The sequence below is a fragment of the Pristiophorus japonicus genome, chromosome 17, assembly GCF_044704955.1.
Source record: "Pristiophorus japonicus isolate sPriJap1 chromosome 17, sPriJap1.hap1, whole genome shotgun sequence".
In the NCBI taxonomy this organism is placed as follows: Eukaryota; Metazoa; Chordata; class Chondrichthyes; family Pristiophoridae; genus Pristiophorus; species Pristiophorus japonicus.
Window position 1 is genome coordinate 13,265,579 of NC_091993.1, and position 23,377 is coordinate 13,288,955.

The window sequence follows — 23,377 nt, forward strand, 5'->3', positions numbered from 1 at the left end:
GGGCAGTTCTGTTGTGTTTCCAGCAATTTTGATTTTTTTCCAATACAATTTAATACAGATGGAGTAACTATCCCATTATGTTTACCAACTTCAAGCAGAAATAAACAATCTAATATCTTCCGATTATATATTTTGCTCATTGGACTTAGGATTGTATTGTTTAAGGAACGTGTTGATCAGTGCCACCACGATGTTGTAATGTTCTCATAGGTGGTCCCTCGAATGAGGATGACTTGCTTCCATAAGAGTTCACAGATGTTTCAATGAAGAACCCGATGTCCCAGTCCTGAACTCCAATTGAGGGGGTGGAAGATGCCTGTGCATGGATTTTTTTTTTAAGTGTGTGGTGACCGTTGCACATCAGCCACCACACAGGCTTGACAGAGCTAGGCCTTTATCCAGTAGCAAGGGTTGAAGCAGGATGACTGGAGACCTGCTCTGCTGCACGGCCCTAGTGCGCACACATATCGCAGTGTGGGCTGGCCCGTGCTGCCCCTGGGCCCTCGGCTCTTCTGGACCCCATACCATCATTAGCCGCACCTTCGCCCACGATGTTCCAGGGCCTGGCGCTCCAGCTCTATTTATAGCCCCGACCTGCGTTGGTGTTCTCACACAGGTTGCAGACTTCAAGTAGATGTTCTCTCAGCCTATTGGACCAAATCAAAATGTAATCTTCCCCTCTCTACCAATTGGTATTTCCCCCCCCCCCCCCCCCCAAAGTATGTAGGTTTAAGCTCAATTCGCTCCCCTCTATGATATTGGTCCAGATTTTGCAGCAAGTGGTGAATGAATGGCGCCAGTGTTCAGACACTTACCCAGTTTTTCTGTTGAGTTTTGCACTGGAACTTGCTGTGATCAGAAAGCTAATGTAGTGCAGCACCCGCTACAGTGGATCTAGGACCCGTGTGAACAGGGAAAGCAACTGTGTATCTCCTTAACCAATCCGATGGAAGAATTGTTACTGAGCAGGCAGAGACTAAACTAGGAAGTGTAGATTAGAATAGTTAATTCAATGCCACATCATGTGCGGAAAGCACGAGAGGGAAAGATTGGATTGAGAGATAAGAGACAGAAAGGAAAAGTAAAAAAAAAATATATATATTTTTTAAATCTCCACTAAAATCTGAAGAAACGAGACTCCACACTTGTAAAAGCTAATTATTTGTGCCAGAAAGGTTTTTTGGCAGCAATGAAAGTCTTATCATGCCATTAAAAATTCTCTTACACTGGAATGGAGAAGCCCAACATTTTCTGGCGAGTTTAGTGTATATCTATCACGCAAGTACAGCAACTTCACACCATTCCATGTGTTTCAATGCTGAGTCCCTTGGCGAGATAATGTTATAGCAAAGCTTCTGGTGGAGTACAGCAACTTCCCGATTTCCACATTCAACTGCATATCTGCGGTCACCGTTAGCTGTTGTCTGATTTACTCTTTAATATCAGCGACCAGTGCTCACCGTTACCTTTACCACAAAATCAGTCTATTATAAACTTAAAAGTGCCTTTATTCACAGAGTGAAGTAATTATGAACACTATGCACTACCTGCTTTGTGTAGTTGTTGGATTATGTTGTTAATTAGTTTTGTTTTGATCTTCCCATTTAGGCTTTAATAAAACAAAACTCCTTTGAGCTGAAATATTATTTATCAGTAAGATCTGTACTTAATAAATTCCCATTGGTTTATGCCAGTGATGACAACAGAAAAAGTATGTACAGAACTTTCTGTAATTAGCTATTGCTCATTCACATAGAAAATACAATATGGAAGCACATTTTCATATTGTTCAAGACATCAAGTTACAATTAAAAAATGCTGAAAAAATGATCATATTACTCATTCCATAGGCCAATTTTAAATACAAAACTTTTATTCTTTACAAGTTTAACTTTGTCAGTTTATAATTATGTCCTCATTGTTCTTGCACAACATCATCTCCCACCCACCTAGGAACTTAACAGTCTGATTCTGCTACAATATGGAAGGCTATTATATCTTCATGACTCTCTTCCATTGAAGGGTTCCACCCAAAATAATCCCCAGTCTTTGTCCTGCAAATTATGACTAAATTGTTGTTTCTTCATAAATTTTCCGTTTTTTAAAATCAGATTTCCAGCACTTTTTTTTTGTCACATAGCCGGTTTTCTAACATGAAACTAGCATGTCATACTCACATAGTTGGTAATATAAACCCTGCAGGAAGATTAAAAAGAAACTATGATAATCTACTTTTGTACACTTCGGTTTCATACCAAAATCTCTTGAACACAGTGAAACACTGGTCACATTGTGATTAAATATATTTTTGTATTTAACACATTAATAACAATAGCTCTATGTTTTTTTGAAGACATGCCTCCTAATGTGATTTTCAAAATCTATTACAATTTTTGCACCAGTAATGGAGATGGCACCTCCACCCAGCACACCATCAGAAGGCTAGTCACTCAAGTGAAGTTTGTAACATTATCAATTTCTTTCTGCCGACTACGTGATTGCCAGCTGCCAAGTTTCCCCTCTGGAATTCCTGGTCTGTCTGTAAGCTTTACTCTTTCCTCCCTTTTACAGGCTCCCCCCTTCCCATCGCCTTCATCCTGCTCTCTGCTGGGTTCTTGGCCTCGAGTCCAAAGGCTGATGCTCCTGATGCCACATGGGTTTCAGTCGCTTCCCTGTCATTTGGGGAATTTTAAACAAAGATTTAATGGCCCGAAATTTGCGGTCAGCGGTGAAGCGAGGGTGTTTGGCACTGGGCCCGAAGTAAGCTTCGCACAAAGATCTCGCAATCTCTGCGTTGAGAAGTTTGGCTTTTCTGACGTCCAATTCAAGTCAACAGAGTATAATGGGGATTCCCTTGCGCAAGCTGCTGTGATGTCAACAAGCTAAGTAGCCAATCAAAACGTAGAATTCTTACAGACATCAATGAAGGAAGTGGGTAAACTGTTAAAATTCTAACTTTAAAAAAAATGAGAGAGCACAATAAAGATTGGGGCTCTCGCATGGTGAAAAGGCAAACCCGAAATAAAGATGACCAAAATTGAAGGCATTTATTTTGTGAGTGACTGCACAGATTGCTGGCTCTGGGGGGGGGGGGGCGGGGGGGAGGGGGCGCACAGTGCCGCCTGTGTCAGAGCAGTAAATGACAGAGCACAACGTCGGAATTTCTGCATGCGTCTGCTTCAAAGGTTGAATTGTGGCAAATGCGGCCGGCTCACCATCATCCGAACCGCAAATTCCAGGCCAAAATAAAATCCTCAAAACAAACGGTTCATTCTAAGGAAAGGAACATTGGAAAACATTTAAAAATAACTCGAGCACAATTGGAAAACTTTCTGCAAAAGCTTTTTGTGAAACTAAATTCCCTCGGCCCCCATTTCTTTCCCTAATTTTCAGCTGGATTTAATTGCTGGAATTTTCCCATAAATACATGGTGGGCTTGGCGTGTGGGGGGGCAGCTAAATTGTTAAAAAAGGGGAATACCGAACTGATCCCACCTCCGACCCGCCCACTTCGGTTTTGCCGGAGGCGGGACAGGCAACCAACCCGCTCCCAGGGGCGTTACCTCAATTTAAATATTGTAATGAGACTGGAAGTCTCTATTTTCCCCTCCATTTTGAATTCAATTGCCCATGGATGGCTTTTACATAAATTGTGAAACCCGGCAGTTAAACCAAGGTGGGGACTGCTGCATCCAGGAGGCATGTGGCTTTATACCTACCTCCTGGATCCAGGGTCCCGACAATACCCAGCCCCCGCGATCAGAGACGCCCCCCCCCCCCCCCCCGAGGCCACCAATTGCATTTCCAGGCCACGATCCTCCCACCCGGATTGCCGACCGCCCCTCCCAGACTGACCCCTCGCAACTGAGACCTACCCACCCGCAGTCAGTCAGCCTCTCAAACTGGCTGGCTGCAGGCGGGAAACTGAGGCCTCACATTCAAGTTAGGCCCTGCCGGTAAAGTCGGCAGGGCCTGCGGGAAAACCCAGCCTCCCGGGTTTCCTGCCTGCCTCAGACCCCGCCCCCGCTCCCCCACCCACCTGCCCCCTCACAAACCCAGTTCCCCGAAGAAAATTCCGGTCAATGATTCCAAAATAAAACAAACATTTGCTAAATAATTTAACATAAAATCGAAAATGAAGAACCCATAAATAATGAACAGGAGTTTAGTGATACACCCCCACTCGTGATGCAAGTATTAGTCTCTCCTGATCTAACCTGGAATGAATTTATTATAATTTGATGCAAGTACTATGACTGGAACTTCCATGAAAGCAATATGGGTAATAAAAGATAACCTGAATGCACGTAATATAACAAAATATTTATTTTCACATTTCCCCTGGATTATGTGTTTTGTTAGTTTCTGTAATCTTCAAAGCATGACATTCTGGAACAGAATAGCAGGTTCATTCAGTATAACATTTCTGTGTCAATGTTTATTTTTCTATCTCCCTAATCTTGCTCTGCAGAGCATCACATGTCTTCTTTGCGTCACCAAGCAGCATTGAAGAATTGGGTTTGTAGAAGATGGGATTGTCAACTGCAGCGTAGCCAACTCCGAGTGTTCGCTTCATCACAATAACCTGAAGAAGAAGGAAAGTTCCAAATAAATGGCTCTTCATTGAATTCTTATGCCCAAAGTTACACTCGACTGGAATTTCTGGGGTCTTAAATCAAATATTTAAAGTAAACTTTTGGTTTAAGCTACCAACATGTGTCACTTCGCCAGTACAGCTTCTACTTGTTTTAAGTAGTCACAATTCCCAGAATACGTATTTTAGCTGGATTGTGACTTTACTCAAAACATAATTTTGAAAAAATATAGTTAACACTATTTGTATGAACTTGACTTACTGAAAATCAAATGCAACTTTGGCAAACAAATACTTAACTTTAATGCTATTCTGGCATCTCAATCATCTCTTGCCTCTTTCTATGTTAGGGCTTCTACATTTGCACAAACTTCCCCGAATGAAATACTAATTTATAATCTCATAGCTGCCACTGGTCAGTCGGTGTGAAAAGTGGAGAAATGTCACACTAGTGAAGTGGAGGGTGCTTTTCGAAGTATGTAGCTCAGGCACATTGTTGGGGCAAGTAGAGATGGCCTTACTCTGCATTCAACCATGCTGTACTTGACCTGAAAGTGCTGGCCGCTGCCTGAAATGTAACCTCTGCCACTCCCCGGAAATCTTGCCGATTGCAAAATTCACAAAAAATGTTTTAAGAAAGTGACAAAAGAACAATAGGCATGTGCGAATGTAGGAGAGAGGATCCAAAGATGCCTTTAGCTACATAAGTGGTAGATAAACAAGATAGAAATATTATAGGGGAACAGGAAATGGCAGACTGTTGATAAATTCAATAACCATTGATTTTGTTTAAAGAGTGTGATATATTTAGAGATAAATAAAGTATGCATTATGAAGAAACAAAAGAATTAAATGTCAACAAGAAAATGGGGAAAACCAAGGTGAAGGGCCGAGGCTTGTAGTGCAGGTGATCACCAAAGTTGAAAATGTTAAAAGGGAATACATAAGAAATAGGAGCAAGAGTAGGCCATTTAATAAGATCATGGCCGATCTGATCAAGGCTTCAGTTCCACTTCCCTGTCCGCTCCCCATAACCCTAGACTCCCTTGTTGTTCAAAAATCTGTCTATCCCCACCTTAAACATATTCAATGACCCAGCCTCTAATGCTCTCTGGGACAGAGAATTCCAAAGATTCACGACTCTCAGAGAAGAAATTCCTCCTCATTTCCGTTTTAAATGGGCGACCCCTTATTCTGAAACTATGCTCTCGAGTTCTAGATTCCCCCACAATGGGAATACAAGATAAATCAGTAAGTGGTAAATATATTCTAAAATCTTCAAGGAAATGAAAGCGAGTCAGCGGTTTGCTGCTCTGCTACATAATATTTTTGACGAGCTGTATAAACACAACCGCAGTACTGGAGGGCGCAGAATATCCAGTAAAAGAATGAAACATAAACCTAGGGAATTAAAAAACAGTTACTGTAACCACAAAAATCAAAACTTTTTCAATATGGAACTGGTGGTTCTAATTTACCTGGATTTTCAGAAAGCGTTCAGTAAAGTTTCACACACGATTATTAAAGCTCATGGAAAAAATGGCTAAATTCTGAAGCTGGACTGAAAACTGGCTTGGTGGTAAGAAGCAGAAAGCATCGATCAATGGAAAAGCTCTGCCTGACGCAGTGTCTAGTCACCTTCCACTTCTCTGGACCACTTGCCATTTACATTATTCATATCCAACCATGATACACAATTGGGAAATTTGCTGAGGGCCCCCATTTATTTAGTCAGCTGGCATGTCAAAAGGAGAATGCACTCAGATCTGAATTTGGGATTAGGAATGACAGATGGATTATAATGTAGACAGATGTTTACATTGGAATAGGAAAAAAAAAATCTCCATGTCATAAAAGATCTTAGTTTGAGCAGGGACAACACTCATCGTTACATTAAGCGCTGAATTTGAATCCAGGTCCAAGAAATGAAAAATAATTGTCTAATCTACTGCATCGCCTAATCCTCTCAATGCACAAGGAAGGCGGTCTATAAGCAAAAGTTTGTGGAAAAAATGAGATACCTACATAAATTCACCTTGTTCTTTTCTTTGAAGAACTATTGTCTAGTTTATTTATCTACAAAATCAATTCAGACAAGTAATAACACCTACACAATATTTTTATAGTAACTGCCACAGCACCATACAATCTTCACCATGACATGGCTGCTAACGCCACCTTAAGCTAACACCTCCTTGATAAACTGCAACATGCCCACCGACACCTGGGAGTTCCTGGCCAAAGACTGCTTTAAGTGGAGAAAGAGCATCCGGGAGGGCGCTGAGCACCTAGAGTCTCGTCGCCGAGAGCATGCAGAAACCAAGTGCAGGCAGCAGAAGGAGCATGCGGCAAACCAGTCCCACCCACCCTTTCCTCCAACGACTGTCTGTCCCAGCTGTGACAGGGACTGTAATTCCCGTATTGGACTGTTCAGTCACCCAAGAACTCATTTTTAAGAGTGAAAGCAAATCTTCCTCGATTTCAAGGGACTGCCTATGAAGATGATGAGCATGCACAGATCTCAGGAGCTGGAGGAGGCCTGGGGACAGTTCAGGATATGATAAAGAGTTCAGGACTTGGAGGAGACCCGGAACGGGTAGCGGGATCTGGAAAAGCGCTCGAGACCTGGGAGGCTGGACACAAGCTCAGCAGCAAGAGGAGGCAAACTCAGGACCTAGAGCAATTGCTGCGATGCTTATTGTCCAGACAGAAACATTTGCTGACAGAGCGGTGAATTGAAGCCAACATTGTTACAGTCTGAAGAATAAGCCTAGTTTTGGAATGCTTCATGGGCCATTCAGTCAGATCAACAATGGAATGGTCCTTGAGACATTCCAAGGTTAGGATGTTGCAAAAGAGCACCAGACGGGACCAACCTTTGTGTTCTCACCAATTTAGCTCAGTATACACTCTGCCACCAAAATATAAGTGGACATACAGGGTATGACCCAGTGGAAATTCTCCAATTTTTCTTAAATAACTTTAGGGCAGCACGACAAACTTCGTAGCAAGAGGGAAAATTGTAAGTCTGTGGAAGGATGAAGTTTGATGGGCCAAGTCTTGATTCTTTTCATGCCTTACTTTATGATTGGTGCAAAATTCCCAATAATCAACAAAGCCTTCATAAAAATTCTTCATACTGTTGCATCCTAATAAAGATAGGTGTCAAAAATGCGAAGGTTGGAGCAAAATTATGTTTGAGTGAGAATTTCAAATATCTTTAACATGACACTAATTGGTATTGAATTGGCAGTCCCAATGAACTCAAAGATGGCTTATGTTTGAGACTGAAATTCCACACTCGCGCAGCGGGAGATACTCTTTTGAGGTTTGGTGTTAAAATATATTGGAGCACACTGGAGGGAGTGTTGCCTTTGGCTGTGCTATATCTGCCTCAAGAGTATTCAGTGTGGACACTGGGTGCCAAAATTGGAAAACATTTACATTCCGCAGTACTGATGTCTCTTAAATGTCTGCGTTTGACCATATCCCACTGGATATTTTGTCAAAAATAATAAGGAAAGAAAATGTATCCACAATTTCCAAGAATCCACCTCAACTGACGTAACGCTTCTTTGAATCACTTTTCTATTTATATTTTGCCAAGAAGTTATGCTTGGACAAAAACAGTGAAACTCTTATTTTAAACATCAGTCCACTTATCTTATAACTCCTCTATTTTATGACGTGCAGCACCTGAAACTAAATCTTAGTTTTGTAAATTTAAAACATCATATTAACAATACTTATCGTGCTGAGCAATAGCAATAAGAACAAAGTTCAAAGTTCAAGAGTCGAAACAGTAATGATGTTTCCATGTTTGACAGGCCAGAGATGGGAGTTGCAACAGAGGCTCTGGAAAACATATTTGGTATGTTTGACAAGGTCGGTCACAACCCTAAAGCTCTTGAAACCAGGGCAGTGGTGAGAGTCTGGACCTCCTTCTCTGGTATTTTCAAACTAGTTTTGTCAGGGCTGGCTAGATCATCTTAAATTATGCCAAACCATCATGTCATTAACAAGGGAAAACACATTCTCCCCAACTTTGTGACTCCTTCGGCACAGTTCTCTCAGCTCACAGGGGAGTGCAGCAAGAGCTTCCAGATGAAAAGACTGGTATGATTTCAGACCCAACACATAAACAAGCTTTGAATAAATAAGGATTAGTCAAGGTGTCTACATTCTGCAATGCAAAAAACAGGGGCGCGTGCTTTTGGAGACACGGGATGACTGACAACTACACGATTCCACCTCAGCACTGCTTCAATCACCATTCTGTACCAAAACCATACATTTACACTTTTGCTCACCTGCTTGGACTTCCAGACCTCCAGAACAGGCATACCAGCAATGATGGAATTAGGATCTTCCTGTGATGCTGAATTCACAGTGTCGTTGGCACCAATAACCAGAACCAAATCCGTTTCTAAGGATACAGAAACAACAGCTTAACAGCATTCTTCTACTGTTGAAGACACAGTTTTTAAATAAAATAACTAAATCATATTATTGCACAGGAATATTTTATTGCTTTCGAATCTTCTGCCTATTGCTTTATTACAGAACACTCACAAATCTCAAGAAAAATTTGTTTCTGTCAGAATAAATATTACAAAAGAGTCTACGTGAACTGACAATCAGACCCTGAATCGATCATACTGAAGCCAACTCATTTGCACTTAGCATTCGTAAAGCTAGAAATGTTCCCGATCCACATACTAGGAATTTGATATCATCTGCAGCGCAAAATCTATTTGGAACTTTGTGACTCTAAGAAAGTTGTGCCCAAGGAGTCAAGTTGACCATCGCCATTCACCATGCTGCATACAAAACCTGATTCTCATTTGACCAAGTGTAGCACCAAGGAGCTTCAGGAAAAACCAAAGTCATGGGGTTCAAAGGGAAAATCCTACTGTGACTGGAGTCAGACCTGATCAAGAAAAATGGTTGTGGTCGTCAGAGACCAGTCACCACAGCCATAGGACATCACCGCAGAGGTTCCTCAGAGAAACATTCTGTGCAGAATCATCATCAGCCGCTTCAGTAATGACCTTCCCTTAGTCATAAAGTCAGGAGTGGGGCTATTCATTGGCAACTTGAAAGTGGTCATCTCCATTCACAATTCCCTCGATAATGAAGCAGCCCATACCAGCCTAATTTAGGATTTGGAGAACATCCATGCTTGGAATGGCAGGTAACATTCGTGCCACACAAGATTCTCCGTCATCTACAAGACTCATGTCAGGAGTGTGATGGAATATTCACCACCGTCCTGGATGGGTGCGGCTGTAACACTCAAGAAGCTCGACACCATCCCAGAACAGAGTAGTCACTTGGTCAGTGGCCCTCCCACTGGGTGCAATATCCACCATGGGCACACGATGGTCACTATGCATGATCTGCAGGTTGCAGTGCAGCAAGGTTACTTAATCAGCATCTCCCTCCCCTGCAACTAATACAACACAGAACGACAGATGCAGTAAGGTTTTGGGGGACACCACCTCCTTCAACTTCCCCTCTGTGTCACACACCATCATGATTTGGACATATATTGTCGCTCCTTCACCGTCACTGGGTCAATAGCCTGCATTTCCTATCGAATACCATTGTGGAAGCACTGTCACTACAAGGACTACAGCAGTTCAACAAGACCCATCTTCTAATATGGATGGGCAATAATGTGGCCTCTCCAGTGTCACCTACATCCCAAGACCAAACACATCAAGAACAAATAAACAAAAAATACTCTTCATTCTTATCACAGAAGAGGTGGCACCAAGACCCCCAAGCATCCTCAAGAGCACGGAAAGAAACTCTCCAAGAATTGCCAGATCAGAAAAGGAAAGCCAGAAGCTGCCTTGTTTGGAGCAGGCAGTGGCGGGAGAGTCAGTCCATTTCAGGTGGACTGCAACTCAAGATGTTCTCATTGAAAATCAACACCAGAACTGTACAGTTTTCACAACAAAATCAATAAACTTGAAAAGTAAACCATTACTGCATGTCCAAAAACTGTAAAGAGAATGTGGGCCGTTTGGTAGCAGACAAAAAAAATAATTAATAAATGGAACCTTGAACTCTTTCTGACATAGCAGACAGCAGAGGAAATATGCTACCGACAGCCGGGACAAAAGGGCTGAGGGCACAGACTAAACTGAAGCTTTAAATCAAAGAGTGGGGAAAGATTACCTACCACCAGGGAGAAGATTTTCTAAAATGGGAGGTGCTGCAGTCCATTTTCATTTGTGGAACGATGGTAAAATATTGTGTCTATCCCACATGTACTCCGACGACACCCAGTTCTACCTCACCACCACCTCCCTCGACCCCTCCACTGCCTCGGATTTGTCACGCTGTTTGTCTGAAATCCAATATCGGACGAGCTGAAATTTCTTTCAATAGCGGGGAATAACAAAGCCGTAGTCTTCGGCTCTGCCACAAATTCCATCCCCCTCTCTGGCCACCGTCTGGGGCTGAACCAGACGGTTTGCAACCTCGATATCCTATTTGACCGAGCTGAGGTCCTGCTGCCGAAACCCTCGCTTTTGTAACCTCCAGACTTGACTATTCCAATGCTCTCCTGGCCGGCCTCTCATCTTCCACCCTCGGTTAACTTCAGCTCATTCAAAATTCTGCTGCCTGTATCCACATCGCATTCAAGTTTATTTCCCCCACAAATCCACAAGAGGCATATCTCTTGCCACACGCAGATGCACCATTAACCAATTGAAAGGACAGGCAGCTAGCTCCTAGGCTTTTGCCAGTGCCGCTTCTGAACTGGCTGCTAGGATATGCTCGAGAATGACATAAATCAACTTGCTTTCTGATATTTCCCTTCCTTCCTCTTTCCCGCAGGAGAGCAAATCACCTCCACTCAGTACCTCTCCAGATATCCTTGGATGACCCTGGAAACTCACTGTGTGGTGGTGAATCAAGAGGAAAGTGCAACTACCAGTTCATGGCACAATGTCTCGGCTATCGATATTGTTTAATCAGTTTTCCTGCATTCAAAACAGTAGAAGCAAACAGAAACCCTGTAATAAATGTGGAGCATATGTTTCTCCTTAAACCTGCACGTACACGAGGGGTCATTATTCTTCAGTGCCTGTTGCCATATGAACAAATAAATCCTTGCACTTAATCCCACGCAAATGTATTTGTTACCTCCATGCATGTATTGGTTTCTAGCATCTTAAATGTAAATTTAGTGTTAACTCTTAGCCTGCTGGCAATTTTCATATATATTACCCAGCTTGCTGAACTGTTTAGGATAGAAATATGCTTTTGTTAATTCATGTCCAATTCTTGGTAACTTATATTGTAATGGAATGAGTCACTAATCGAAAAGACGGTGTACCGTACTTCACGAATAAATGTACCCGATCATTTTGGTTTTGAAAATGCAGACTGTACAGCACCAGTCATGCATTCAGATACAGTTAAAGTAACTTTAGTTTTCCACTTTGAAATAACTATGCGACAGTTTTGACACTGGGTGAACAGCATTCGCGCAACATACACTGATAATTATAGATGGACAGAGATTCAGAATCACACGGCTTTCTCACATAACAACAGTAACAACACTCCAAAAAAAAAAGCACTTAATTGGCTGTAAAGCGCTTTCAGACATCCGGTGGTCGTGAAATGCGCTATATAAATGCAAGTCTTGCTTTTTTATCTGCAGACACCTACTATATGCAGCCAGGAAACATCAAACATTCTCGCCCTCATTCTATTTCTCTTTTAATAAAGCATTTATTCTTGACTACTTCACTGTATCTGCAAAGGCAATCATTTACTAGAAAATAGTGGACAGAAACTTGTTTAAGAGGTTTACTTTCTCTCCAGGTCAGGTGGGAGAGGGCAAGGAAATGAATCATCAGCGACAGCTGCCGTCCTGAATAAACGGAGGCAGAGTTTGTGTGTAAATTCAAGGAACAAAATCTCATCTTTCTATTAGGCATTTTACAGCCTTCCAGATTCAACACAGTACAGCAATTTCAGATCACAACCTCGGCTCCCATTCCTTGGAAAAGCAGCTGTAGCTGATGATTCCGACATTCTCATTTACACCTCCTCCAGATTCATCTTTCGTTTCTTCACTTGTCCCATTACCATCTCCTTTTGTCATTTAATCTCTCCTACCTTCCACCCTATCACAGACCTTCCCTTTTTTTCTTTTCCCCCTTTCCCTGCCTCTGTGCTTCCTTAAAACCCGTTATATCTCTAACGGTTTCCAGTTCTGACAAAGGGTCATCGACCTGAAACGTTAACTCGTGTCTCGCTCCACAGATGCTGTCTGACCTGCTGAGTATTTCCAACATTTTGATTTCATTTGAAATCAAAGCAGAACTTAAGAGCATTTATATATATGTCACTTTCTGTTAAACTTTAAACATGTGATTTTAACACAAACCAACGTCGCTTGGAACATCAACACAAGCAGAGATAGCACTGAGAGGACATTGCCCTAGTTTCTGGCAGGTTTTTTTTGCTCTCACCTCGGAAGTCCTCGTTTATCTCATCCATTTCTAAAACAATATCATAAGGTACACCAGCTTCAGCCAAAAGTACATTGAGTTGACCGGGCATCCGACCAGCAACAGGATGTATTCCAAACCTACAAAATATAATTCAAACAATTACTGAAAACAATTTTGATATTAGGAAAATACAATAAGCATCTTCTATATTTGTAGCTAAGTTTCAATTGCTTGTTTTAAAGATCGAATTGTGTCTTGGTCAAGAGCCCAAATTGATCTGTTTCCTTGCCTTAACTGGCAACATTGTTTTTTCAGAGTGAAAGAACTGGCTTATTCCATCATGAAAATCGTTTGTTGATGCAGACTTCAAAAATGCTTACTTCCTCTTGGACATTTGTTGCTGTATTTGTAACATCTAGTCTACTGAAGTATTATGTAGGCTACCTGTAAACCTTACATCAAGGAATTAACAGTAGCTTTGACATCTATGGTGTTAAAAGCAGGAACAAGGAATAGTATGATAGTCTATCAGAGTTATTCTTGGACCATTCCCTCCACTATCGTGTCTGCAGTGTGTACCATCTACAAGATGCACTGCAGCAGCTCACCAAGGCTTCTTCAATAGCATCTCTCAAACCTGCAGCCTCCACCGCCCAGAAGGACAAGGGCAGCAGGCGCATGGGAACACCACCACCTCCAAGGTCACCTCCAAGTCACACACCATCCTGACTTGGAAGTATATCGCCGTTCCTGCATCGTCGCTGGTTCAAAGTCCTGGAACACCCTCTCTAACAGCACTGTGGGAGTATCTTCACCACATAGACGGCAGCAGTTCAAGAAGATGGCTCACCACCATCTTCTCAAGGGCAATTAGGGATGGGCAATAAATGCTCGCCTTGCCAGTGACGCCATATCCCGTGAACAAACAAAATAATGACTTAGTAATTGTATCACTTCACTGACCTCCGACACCACCTACCCTCTGGACCAACATCCCTCCGTTCACTTCTCTTGATCTACTTAAAACATTTTGTTCATGTCCTTTGCATGTTCAACTATATTCCTCTGTTCATGATTTTAATCCGTTTCTGGGACTTTCTCTGTTGTTTTTAGTTTTGCCTACCCTGAACACTTTAGAATATTTTCTTTCTTTCGCCCCAATGCCCTTTCATTGACTCTGTTGCATGTATACTTGAGGCATGCATTTGGTAAATAGTAGGGTTGGGTCCTCTTTGTTTGGCAGCTCAGTTAGGGTCTGCTTGAGTATTGTGTGCACTTTTGGTCTCCTAATCTGAGGAAGGACATGCTTGCTATTGAGTGAGTGCAGCGAAGGTTCGCCAGACTGATTCCCGGGATGGCAGGACTGACATATGAGGAAAGACTGGATCGGCTAGGCTTATACTCACTGGAATTTAGAAGAATGAGAGGGGATCTCATAGAAACGTATAAAATTCTGATGGGACTGGACAGGTTAGATGCAGGTAGAATGTTCCCGATGTTGGGTAAGTCCAGAACCAGGGGTCACAGTCTAAAATAAGGGGTAAGCCATATAGGACCGAGATGAGGAGAAACTTTTTCACTCAGAGAGTTGTGAACCTGTGGAATTCTCTGCCACAGAAAGTTGTTGAGTCCAGTTCGGTGGACATATTCAAAAGGGAGTTAGATGTGGCCCTTACGGCGAAAGGAATCAGGGAGTATGGAGAGAAGGCAGGGGTGGGGTACTGAGGTTGCATGATCAGCCATGATCATATTGAATGGTGGTGCAGGCTCGAAGAGCCGAATGACCTGCTCCTGCACCTATTTTCTATGTTTCTATGCAACATTCTTCCCCATCTGTTGCCAGGTTATGTGGGCATTGAGCCCTCCCACCTCCGGATAGGAACACTGCACCCTTGAGGATAACCCTCTGCACACCATCACCGAGCAACTTCTTGACTTCAGTATCCAACAAACAAGGCGTTCAGGCACTACACCACTCCCATCAATTGCCCAAAGACTCAATTTGCTGGCTCGATGTTGGTTATGCCTTTTCTTATGGATAGCCATTTCCTTTTCCCCTATACAGCATTTCGAAAAGCTGAAAAACATCTCTCAAATATTTGAGGCCAAGGAAAGGTTGAAACAATTTTATCCCATATGTGGTCACTCACCTTTAAGTTTCCTGTACTGTTTCCCCACCCTCCCGATTTGGTGAGCTCTCAGTGCCTACTTTAAATCCAATGCAACACTGGGATCAGAAATGTATCCTATGGTTATTTGTTTAACGCAGCAAAGGACCATGAAGAAATATCTGCTCTTCTCCTTCTCTATTTGTACTTTGGAGATATGAGGGAATAAGACGGCAGCAGAAAGTAACTTCGTCTACCAAGACGGAGATAGTCTATCAATTGCTAATGTATTGGCATCCCATAGCTTTGACCAGCACAGAATTAACTGTCTATTCCCATTTAAGTCAAACAGGTTGAGTTGGAGGTCTTCTCTGTGTGTCAAAAATCACAGAACTATTTTGCTCCGAAAAACAGAAGTATAGCAACAGGAGACAGACCTGCTGAAAATACTCAGGAGTGCAGTATATTTATCCTGTTACCAGATGTTGGATACTAAATGTTTTATTTTGCCTCCTTAATCGCCGTCTTTTATCTCTCACCTGTGCTTATTGTTCACGGTCACAGTGCATCACAGAACTGTACGACTGGGTCTTCCAGTTTTCGCAAAATTGAAATAAACTTTGTCTCCTTCACCAGAAAATTGCTTGGGGATTCTCTCGCTAAGCCACTGTAACTTTGGCAGAAGATCAAGCGACATCCTGGATAGGCATGTAAAGAGTGTTTCCACCAATCACCCACCGTCATGTCATGGCAGCCAATCAAGTAGCAAATTCCCAGCACACATAGAAACATAGAAAATAGGTGCAGGAGTAGGCCATTCGGCCCTTCGAGCCTGCACCACCATTCAATAAGATCATGACTGATCATTCCCTCGGTATCCCTTTCCTGCTTTCTCTCCATACTGCTTGATCCCTTTAGCCGTAAGGGCCATATCTAACTCCCTCTTGAATATATCTAATGAACTGGCATCAACAACTCTCTGCGGTAGGGAATTCCACAGGTTAACAACTCTCTGAGTGAAGAAGTTTCTCCACATCTCAGTCCTAAATGGCTTACCGCTTATCCTTAGATTATGTCCCCTGGTTCTGGACTTCCCAAACATCGGGAACATTCTTCCTGCCTCGTCCCGTCAGAATCTTATATGTTTCTATGAGATCCCCTCTTGAGACTAACCTGAGATTTAGTCAAAAATCAGTTTCTGCCCATAATGGATACGGAAACACAGTACTGGAGAAAAGCAAGTGCTTACCTGACCTGCTTGCCCAGTTCAATAAGCATCTTCACCATGTCAGCTATTGGATACTGAGCCTTTGCAGCACACAAGCCCCAACCTGTGTAACACAATGTCGTGAGTATGTTTGTTCCTGAATTAAACTATTGCAATTTTTTGTTTTGAAAACTGATGGTGTTTTAGAGCATAACAGCATAAATTTCATTACTGACAATCCGTGTTCGCCTGGGTTTTACCCCAGCATTAAAATGCATCTTTTCTGGCAGCATACTTGCTGGCACAATAAGGAGCCCCACTGAAATCTTCGACTGGATTTAATGACTGGCGGTGATGGCTACTGCCCGACTCTCAATAATCAATCTTGCAAATCAGAGAGCAGCAGGAACATCACAAACTCAAATTTTTAATAAGTTCCAATGTTAACTGGAGGTGGTACTTAGCCTAATTTGAAATTGGTGTAATATCGCAGAGCACTGCAACATGTTTATGAAATATCTCTTGAATTGATCATTCTGAAGGAGCTCACAGCCACAGAAGTTATTTTGCTGCAACTGATGGCTTTTTAGATTCAATAGGCAATCCTGAATAAACTGACAGGTGGGAAAAGGGGAGGTGCAACGAGACCTGGGTGTCATGGTACATCAGTCATTGAAGGTTGGCATGCAGGTACAGCAGGCGGTTAAGAAAGCAAATGGCATGTTGGCCTTCATAGCGAGGGGATTTGAGTATAGGGGCAGGGGGGTGTTAGCACAGTTATACAGGATCTTGGTGAGGCCACACCTGGAGTATTGTGTACAGTTTTGGTCTCCTAACTTGAGGAAGGACATTCTTGCTATTGAGGGAGTGCAGCGAAGGTTCACCAGACTGATTCCCGGGATGGCGAGACTGACATATCAAGAAAGACTGGATCAACTGGGCTTGTATTCACTGGAGTTACATAGAAACATAGAAAATATATGCAGGAGTAGGCCATTTGGCCCTTCGAGCCTGCACCACCATTCAATAAGATCATGGCTGATCATTCCCGCTTTCTCTCCATACCCCATGATCCCTTTAGCCGTAAGGGCCATATCTAACTCCCTCTTGAATATATCCAATGAACTGGCATCAACAACTCTCTGCGGCAGGGAATTCCACAGGTTAACAACTCTCTGAGTGAAGAAGTTTCTCCCCATTTTAGTCCTAAAAATCCTTCCCACTATCCTAAAACTGTGTCCCCTGGTTCTGGACTTCCCCAACAACGGGAACAGTCTTCCCGCATCTAACTTTTCCAGTCCCTGAGACAAGTTAGCCATTCGGCACATTGCATTTGCTAGAACAATCCGAAACGAATCCCATGCTTGGGTTCTCTCCATAGCTGTACCAGAATGTTATCAGGGCACCAACAGTTAAATTATGAGGAGAGATTACATAAACTAGGCTTCTTTTCCATGGAATATAGAAGGTAACTTGATTGAGATTTTTAGGATTTGAGAGGAATTGTTACGGTAGTTAAAAAAAACCTTTTCTGCTGGTGGGGAAGCCTAGGGCAAGGGAACACAACCTTAAAATCAGAGTTAGGCCAGCCAGAAGAGGTTAGGAAATACTCCATCACACAAAGGGTGCCAGAAGTGTGGAACTCTCTCACACAAAAAGCAGTAGATGCCAGCTCGAATAATAATTATAAATCTGAGATCAATATATTTTTGCTCGACAAAGGTATTAAGGGATATGGAGCCACGGTGGATGGATGTAACCAGAAAGTATCAGGCCGGGGGAGGTGTCTTCACCTCGGAAACAGAAGGCTCTCAGTGGTCCCATTTATAAGGGGCTGCATTTAATTAAAAAATAAAATTGGGTTTCTCTTCAGGAACCCAGAACACAATCTCTGCCTTGAACCCCCAGATGTGCCGCACATTCAAAGGTATTGGCAAGATATGTCTCACTAGGTGTATCTCTGGTTATCCAATGCCAGGTCCCTTAACATAGGGAGTTCAGAAGAATGAGAGGGGGATCTCATAGAAACGTTTAAAATGCTGACGAGGTTAGACAGGTTAGATGCAGGAAGAATGTTCCCAATGTTGGGGAAGTCCAGAACCAGGGGTCACAGTCTAAGGATAAGGGGTGAGCCATTTAGGACAGAGATGAGGAGAAACTTCTTCACCCAGAGAGTGGTGAACCTGTGAAATTCTCTACCACAGAAAGTTGTTGATGCCAATTCACTAAATATATTCAAAAAGGAGTTAGATGTAGTCCTTACTACTAGGGGGATCAAGGGGTATGGTGAGAAAGCAGGAATGGGGTACTGAAGTTGCATGTTCAGCCATGAACTCATTGAATGGCTGTGCAGGCTAGAAGGGCCGAATGGCCTACTCCTGCACTTATTTTCTATGTTTCTATGTGAAGTGATACCAACACTTCTGTGGCACTTGGTCTTGCACGGAAGTGAGCTGGTAACGGGTGAGGTGGGAACAGAGTGAGAATAAGGACTTCTAAAATGGGAATTTGGAGAGAGTGGGAATTCAGTGGTGCCGAGGGGGAGGCGCGAAGCAGACTAGATATTAGATACACTTAAACTTTAAAAGTAGAACAGACTAATTAAACAAAAAATGGCAGCACAGGAAGGGACTGTGATGTGACAATCCTGTAAAATGTGGGAGTTTCCAGCAGTGGTGTTGAGTTGGGTGAGCAGGTCTCAGCAGTGTATCAGCAGTGTCTCCAACTCACACTGCTGATACTCAAAATCTCAGCACTTAAGAAGGAGATGGAGACATTCCGACAGATTAGGGAGGGAGAGAAGCTTGGAGCTTGAGGACAGTTGCACTGCCGAGAGATATGGAACAGGCAGTTTCGGAGAAAAGATTAAACACTATGAGACAGGTGGAGAGACGGAAAGGAAACGTTTGAACAGGATTGAATGCTTCAGAGGATGCTGGGCAGAGCCATCAAATAAATATCAATGACACCAACCAACGGCTCAGGGAAGATGAGTAACACAAATACAGTAGTGATAATGCAGCAGATATAATGGTAAGTACTACAGGGAATCGAATGCGGCCAATGTGATCTCCTGGACTAGTTTCGATCGCCTGGATGGGTCGGAGAGGAATTTTCCCAGATATTTTTTCTCCCTAAATTGGCCTGGATTTTTATCTGGTTTTTGCCTCTCCCAGGAGATCACATGGCTCTGGTTGGGGTGGAGTGTAGAATGTTTCAGTGTCACAGTTGCGTGGGGCGGATTGGTTGGGCTGGGTGCTCTTTGCCTTTCCACCATTGTTCATTGGTTTATATGTAACCTTCAGGGCTGCAGACCGAGGGTCGTGTGACTCTTTGTTGGCCAGCGTGGACACAATGGGCCGAAATGGCCTCCTTCTGCCCTGTAAATTTCTATGTTTCTATAAGGGATTCAATAATTAAAGGTTTGGCGCAACCTTTCGCAGTCCCGACCAACAGTCCTGGATGCATTAATCCTCCCAGTGTTACGGGGAGAGAGAGGAACCAGTCACCATGGTCCATGTGGGAACCAACAATGAAGGTAAAGCAAGGCCCGGAGTCCTGAAAAATGAAGAGAAGAGATTAGAACTGCTCAGGATTACTTCCCCAGCCATGCCCTATAATAGGGAAGGATAAGAAGAATAGGGTAATCAATACAAGGCAAAAGGCAGGTGTCTAGAAGAGGAATTCCAGTTTGTTGGGCATTGCCACATGCTCTGTGACAGAGGAGAGCTATTGTGCAAGGATAGGCTACATCTGAACAGGGAGAGTGTGAATGTAAATAGGGAAGTGATCGGGTATTTGAACTAGGAAGAGGGGGTTGGGAAATAAAACCAACCTGGATCAACGAATAGTGATGGGAGAAATCAATTAACATGATGGGCCATAAATACAGCAACTTCAGGTGAGGGTCGATGTGAGGTTAAACGTGGAAATCCAAAAGTTGCTATTGGAGATGCACTGCTCCGCCGTTAGGTTCACGGAAATGGCCTCTCGCTGTCTGGCTCACCATTGAAATGCACAGCATGGAGCTGCTGTATTTGTGCGGTAGATATAAACTAAACTCGCCACTGAAAGTTAAATCTTGTCCATTTCAGTCTAAGTACCCTTTTAAATACGCGATAATTGTTCATTACTGCCAAACAATCTCTCTGGCACACTTTTATTTCTCTCCTCTTAATCCAGTATTTCTTTTCCTCTCTTTCTGTACCTGATGTGGCATTGAATTCACCCATTCTAACTTACACTTCCTTCACTGTTAATTTCACAATCCTTCAATCTGATTGGTTAAGGAAATACAGAGATCAGTCGGGTGCCAGATCCCGTTTCCCACGCTGCAACGTTATCAGCTCACACTTTCAGCAACTTGCCACGCAAAATATCATCGCGATGAAACGGGCAAGGGCAAGTCTAACTAATGGCAGACGCTACTACAGTAAATTATGGCCCAATGTTCTTTTACAGAAAACATTTTAGCAAGAGGGATATGGAGTAGAGTAATATATGGACTAGTAATAAACAGCAAAATTCTTGTACCAATTATCTTCAAATAATGTCCTCTGGTTACCAACTGTCCTGCCAATGAAAACAGTTTCTCCTTATTCACCCTATTAAAACACGTCATCAATTTGACATCGAATAAAAACATTTTGCTTATTGCTTTTCAACGAAGTCAAAAGGAATTATTATGGCACTAAGGTAGTGCAGATGCCAATAATTAATGCCTCAGAAAAATTTTGATTATATTATCACATTTACCTTGATTTTCCTCCATAATCACTACACGTTATTAATTATGTTTTACCTCTAGCTCATCATCATCATAGGCAGTCCCTCGAGATCGAGGAAGACTTGCTTCCACTCTAAAAGTGAGTTCTCAGGTGGCTGTCGCGTCCAATACGGGAATTGCAGTCTCTGTCACAGATGGGGCAGACAGTCGTTGGAGGAAAGGGTGGGTGGGGAGTCTGGTTTGCCGCACGCTCCTTCCGCTGCCTGCGCTTGTTTTCTGCATGCTCTCAGCGACGAGACTCGAGGTGCTCAGCACCCTCCCGGATGCTCTTCCCCCACCTGGGCGGTCTTCGACCAGGGATTCCTCTGCCTACCTCGGGCTCGCTTGCCGTGTAGGAGTTCCGAGTAGAGCACTTGCTTTGGGAGTCTTGTGTCGGGCATGCGGACAATGTTGCCTGCCCAACGGAGCTGGTCGAGTGTGGTCAGTGCTTCGATGCTGGGGATGTTGGCCTGATCGAGAACACTGACATTGGTGCATCTGTCCTCCCAGGGGATTTGCAGGATCTTGCTGAGACATCGTTGGTGGTATTTCTCCAGTGATTTGAGGTGTCTGCTGTATATGGTCAACTACCTCTAGCTAGAGAAATGTTAACCATACATTTGTAGGATGTTTGGCTTGAAGTAGAGTTAAAAGAAAAATAGTCCATGTAATTAAGTTTATTTTTAAAAACAAAAGGAAGCAAATATATTTATTTTATTAATGATAAATTTGTATGTTATAAACACTTATTCTCAGATGTGGTTACATTTTAATGAGCATAAGAAATAAGATCTGTTTCTAGCTTCAGTGGTTTAAAACTCCCATTAGTTGCAAATCAGTGATTGCAGAAACTCTTACCTGGTGTAATGATAATCGAGTTGGCCTCTTTGATCATATCAATAGCCTGATCCACATTAACCTCAGTGTGAGTTCCAACAATTTCCATAGGTTTGCCTGCGCCAGTGGACGATGTTCCATATCCACCCAAGATAACATTGGGGAGTGAACGATTCATGGCCTGAAATGTAAAGCATCCAGGTAGTTTAAATAGTCAATGTACCGAAAGATACGTCAGTACGCAGGAATCAGAAAAGTTTCATACTGGCTTGGTGGTTTCTGGTGACTGACAAGTATATGACTGGTAACTTTCACATTTGTTAGTTTGTAATTGTCTTGTTGGCAGTACAAAGCTATTCAGACACTTGGAAGGCTGCAACAGTTTTGCAGTGAACACATTTCAGAGATTTTGTAAACATAACATGCACTGATTTTTCACAATTTTTATGAAAAAGGATATTTGCCACGCAAATCACTATCTTGAAGAAATAAACATGCCATCACATTATAATCCTTTTATGCTTGGTGCTCAAGGTGAAAAATATAACCCCATTTTTCATTTCATTATGTAATGGCCTTTCAGAACAGTATGGTGTTTTTCCAAATTAGCAGCCCAAGAGGAATTGTTGAAATTCAACGCAGTGTGACAAACAGATCTGAAAAAAATATATGAGTATTGACACAGGATTATGTACGATAATCGGCACTGAAACAGGCCATTCGACCCAACTAGTCCATGCCGGCATTTATGCTGCACTCAAGCCTCCTCCCGTCTTACCTCATCTAAATCCATCAGCATAACCCTCTATTCCCTTCTCCCTCATATGCTTGACTTGCCTCTCCTTAAATGCATCGATACTATTCGCTTCAACCACTCCCTGTGGTAGCGAGTTCCACATTTACACCATTCTTTGGGTAAAGAAGTTTCTTCTGAATTCCCTATTGGATTTCTTGGTGATTATCTTATATTGATGATCTCTAGTTATGCTCTTCCCCACAAGTGGAAACATTCTCTCTCTATCCATTCTATCAAAACCGTTCATAATTTTAAAGACCTTAATTAGGTCACCCCTTAGCCTTCTTTTTTCAGCCTGTTCATCCTTTCCTGATATGTATACCCTCGCATTTCTGGTATCATCCTTGTAAATCTTCTCTGCACCCTTTACAGTATCTCTATATCCTTTTTATAATACAACGACTAGAACTATACGCAGTACTCCACGTGTGCTCGAACCAAGGTTCGATACAGATTTAGCATAACTTACCTACTTTTCAATTCTTTTCCTCTAGAAATAAACCCGAGTGCTTGTTTGCTTTTTTTATGGCCTTGCTAACCTGTGTCGCAATCTTCAGTGATTGGTGTATTTGTACTCCGAGATCTCTT

At 42.6% G+C, this 23,377-nt stretch overlaps 1 protein-coding gene across 2 annotated transcripts in view; it reads right to left on the reverse strand.

Moving 5' to 3' along the window:
* Positions 1-4,307: 4,307 nt before the first annotated feature.
* Positions 4,308-23,377, reverse strand: part of LOC139227558 (NAD(P) transhydrogenase, mitochondrial-like) — a 90,662-nt gene continuing 71,592 nt past the window's right edge. For both annotated transcript variants that reach the window (XM_070858404.1, XM_070858405.1), the window contains 5 exons: positions 22,015-22,174; positions 16,434-16,515; positions 13,095-13,213; positions 8,904-9,019; positions 4,308-4,584 (listed from right to left, as the gene is read on the reverse strand). In XM_070858404.1, the coding sequence (XP_070714505.1) occupies positions 4,438-4,584; positions 8,904-9,019; positions 13,095-13,213; positions 16,434-16,515; positions 22,015-22,174 (624 nt within the window). In that variant the 3' untranslated portion in view covers positions 4,308-4,437. The remainder of the gene's footprint in view (positions 4,585-8,903; positions 9,020-13,094; positions 13,214-16,433; positions 16,516-22,014; positions 22,175-23,377) is intronic.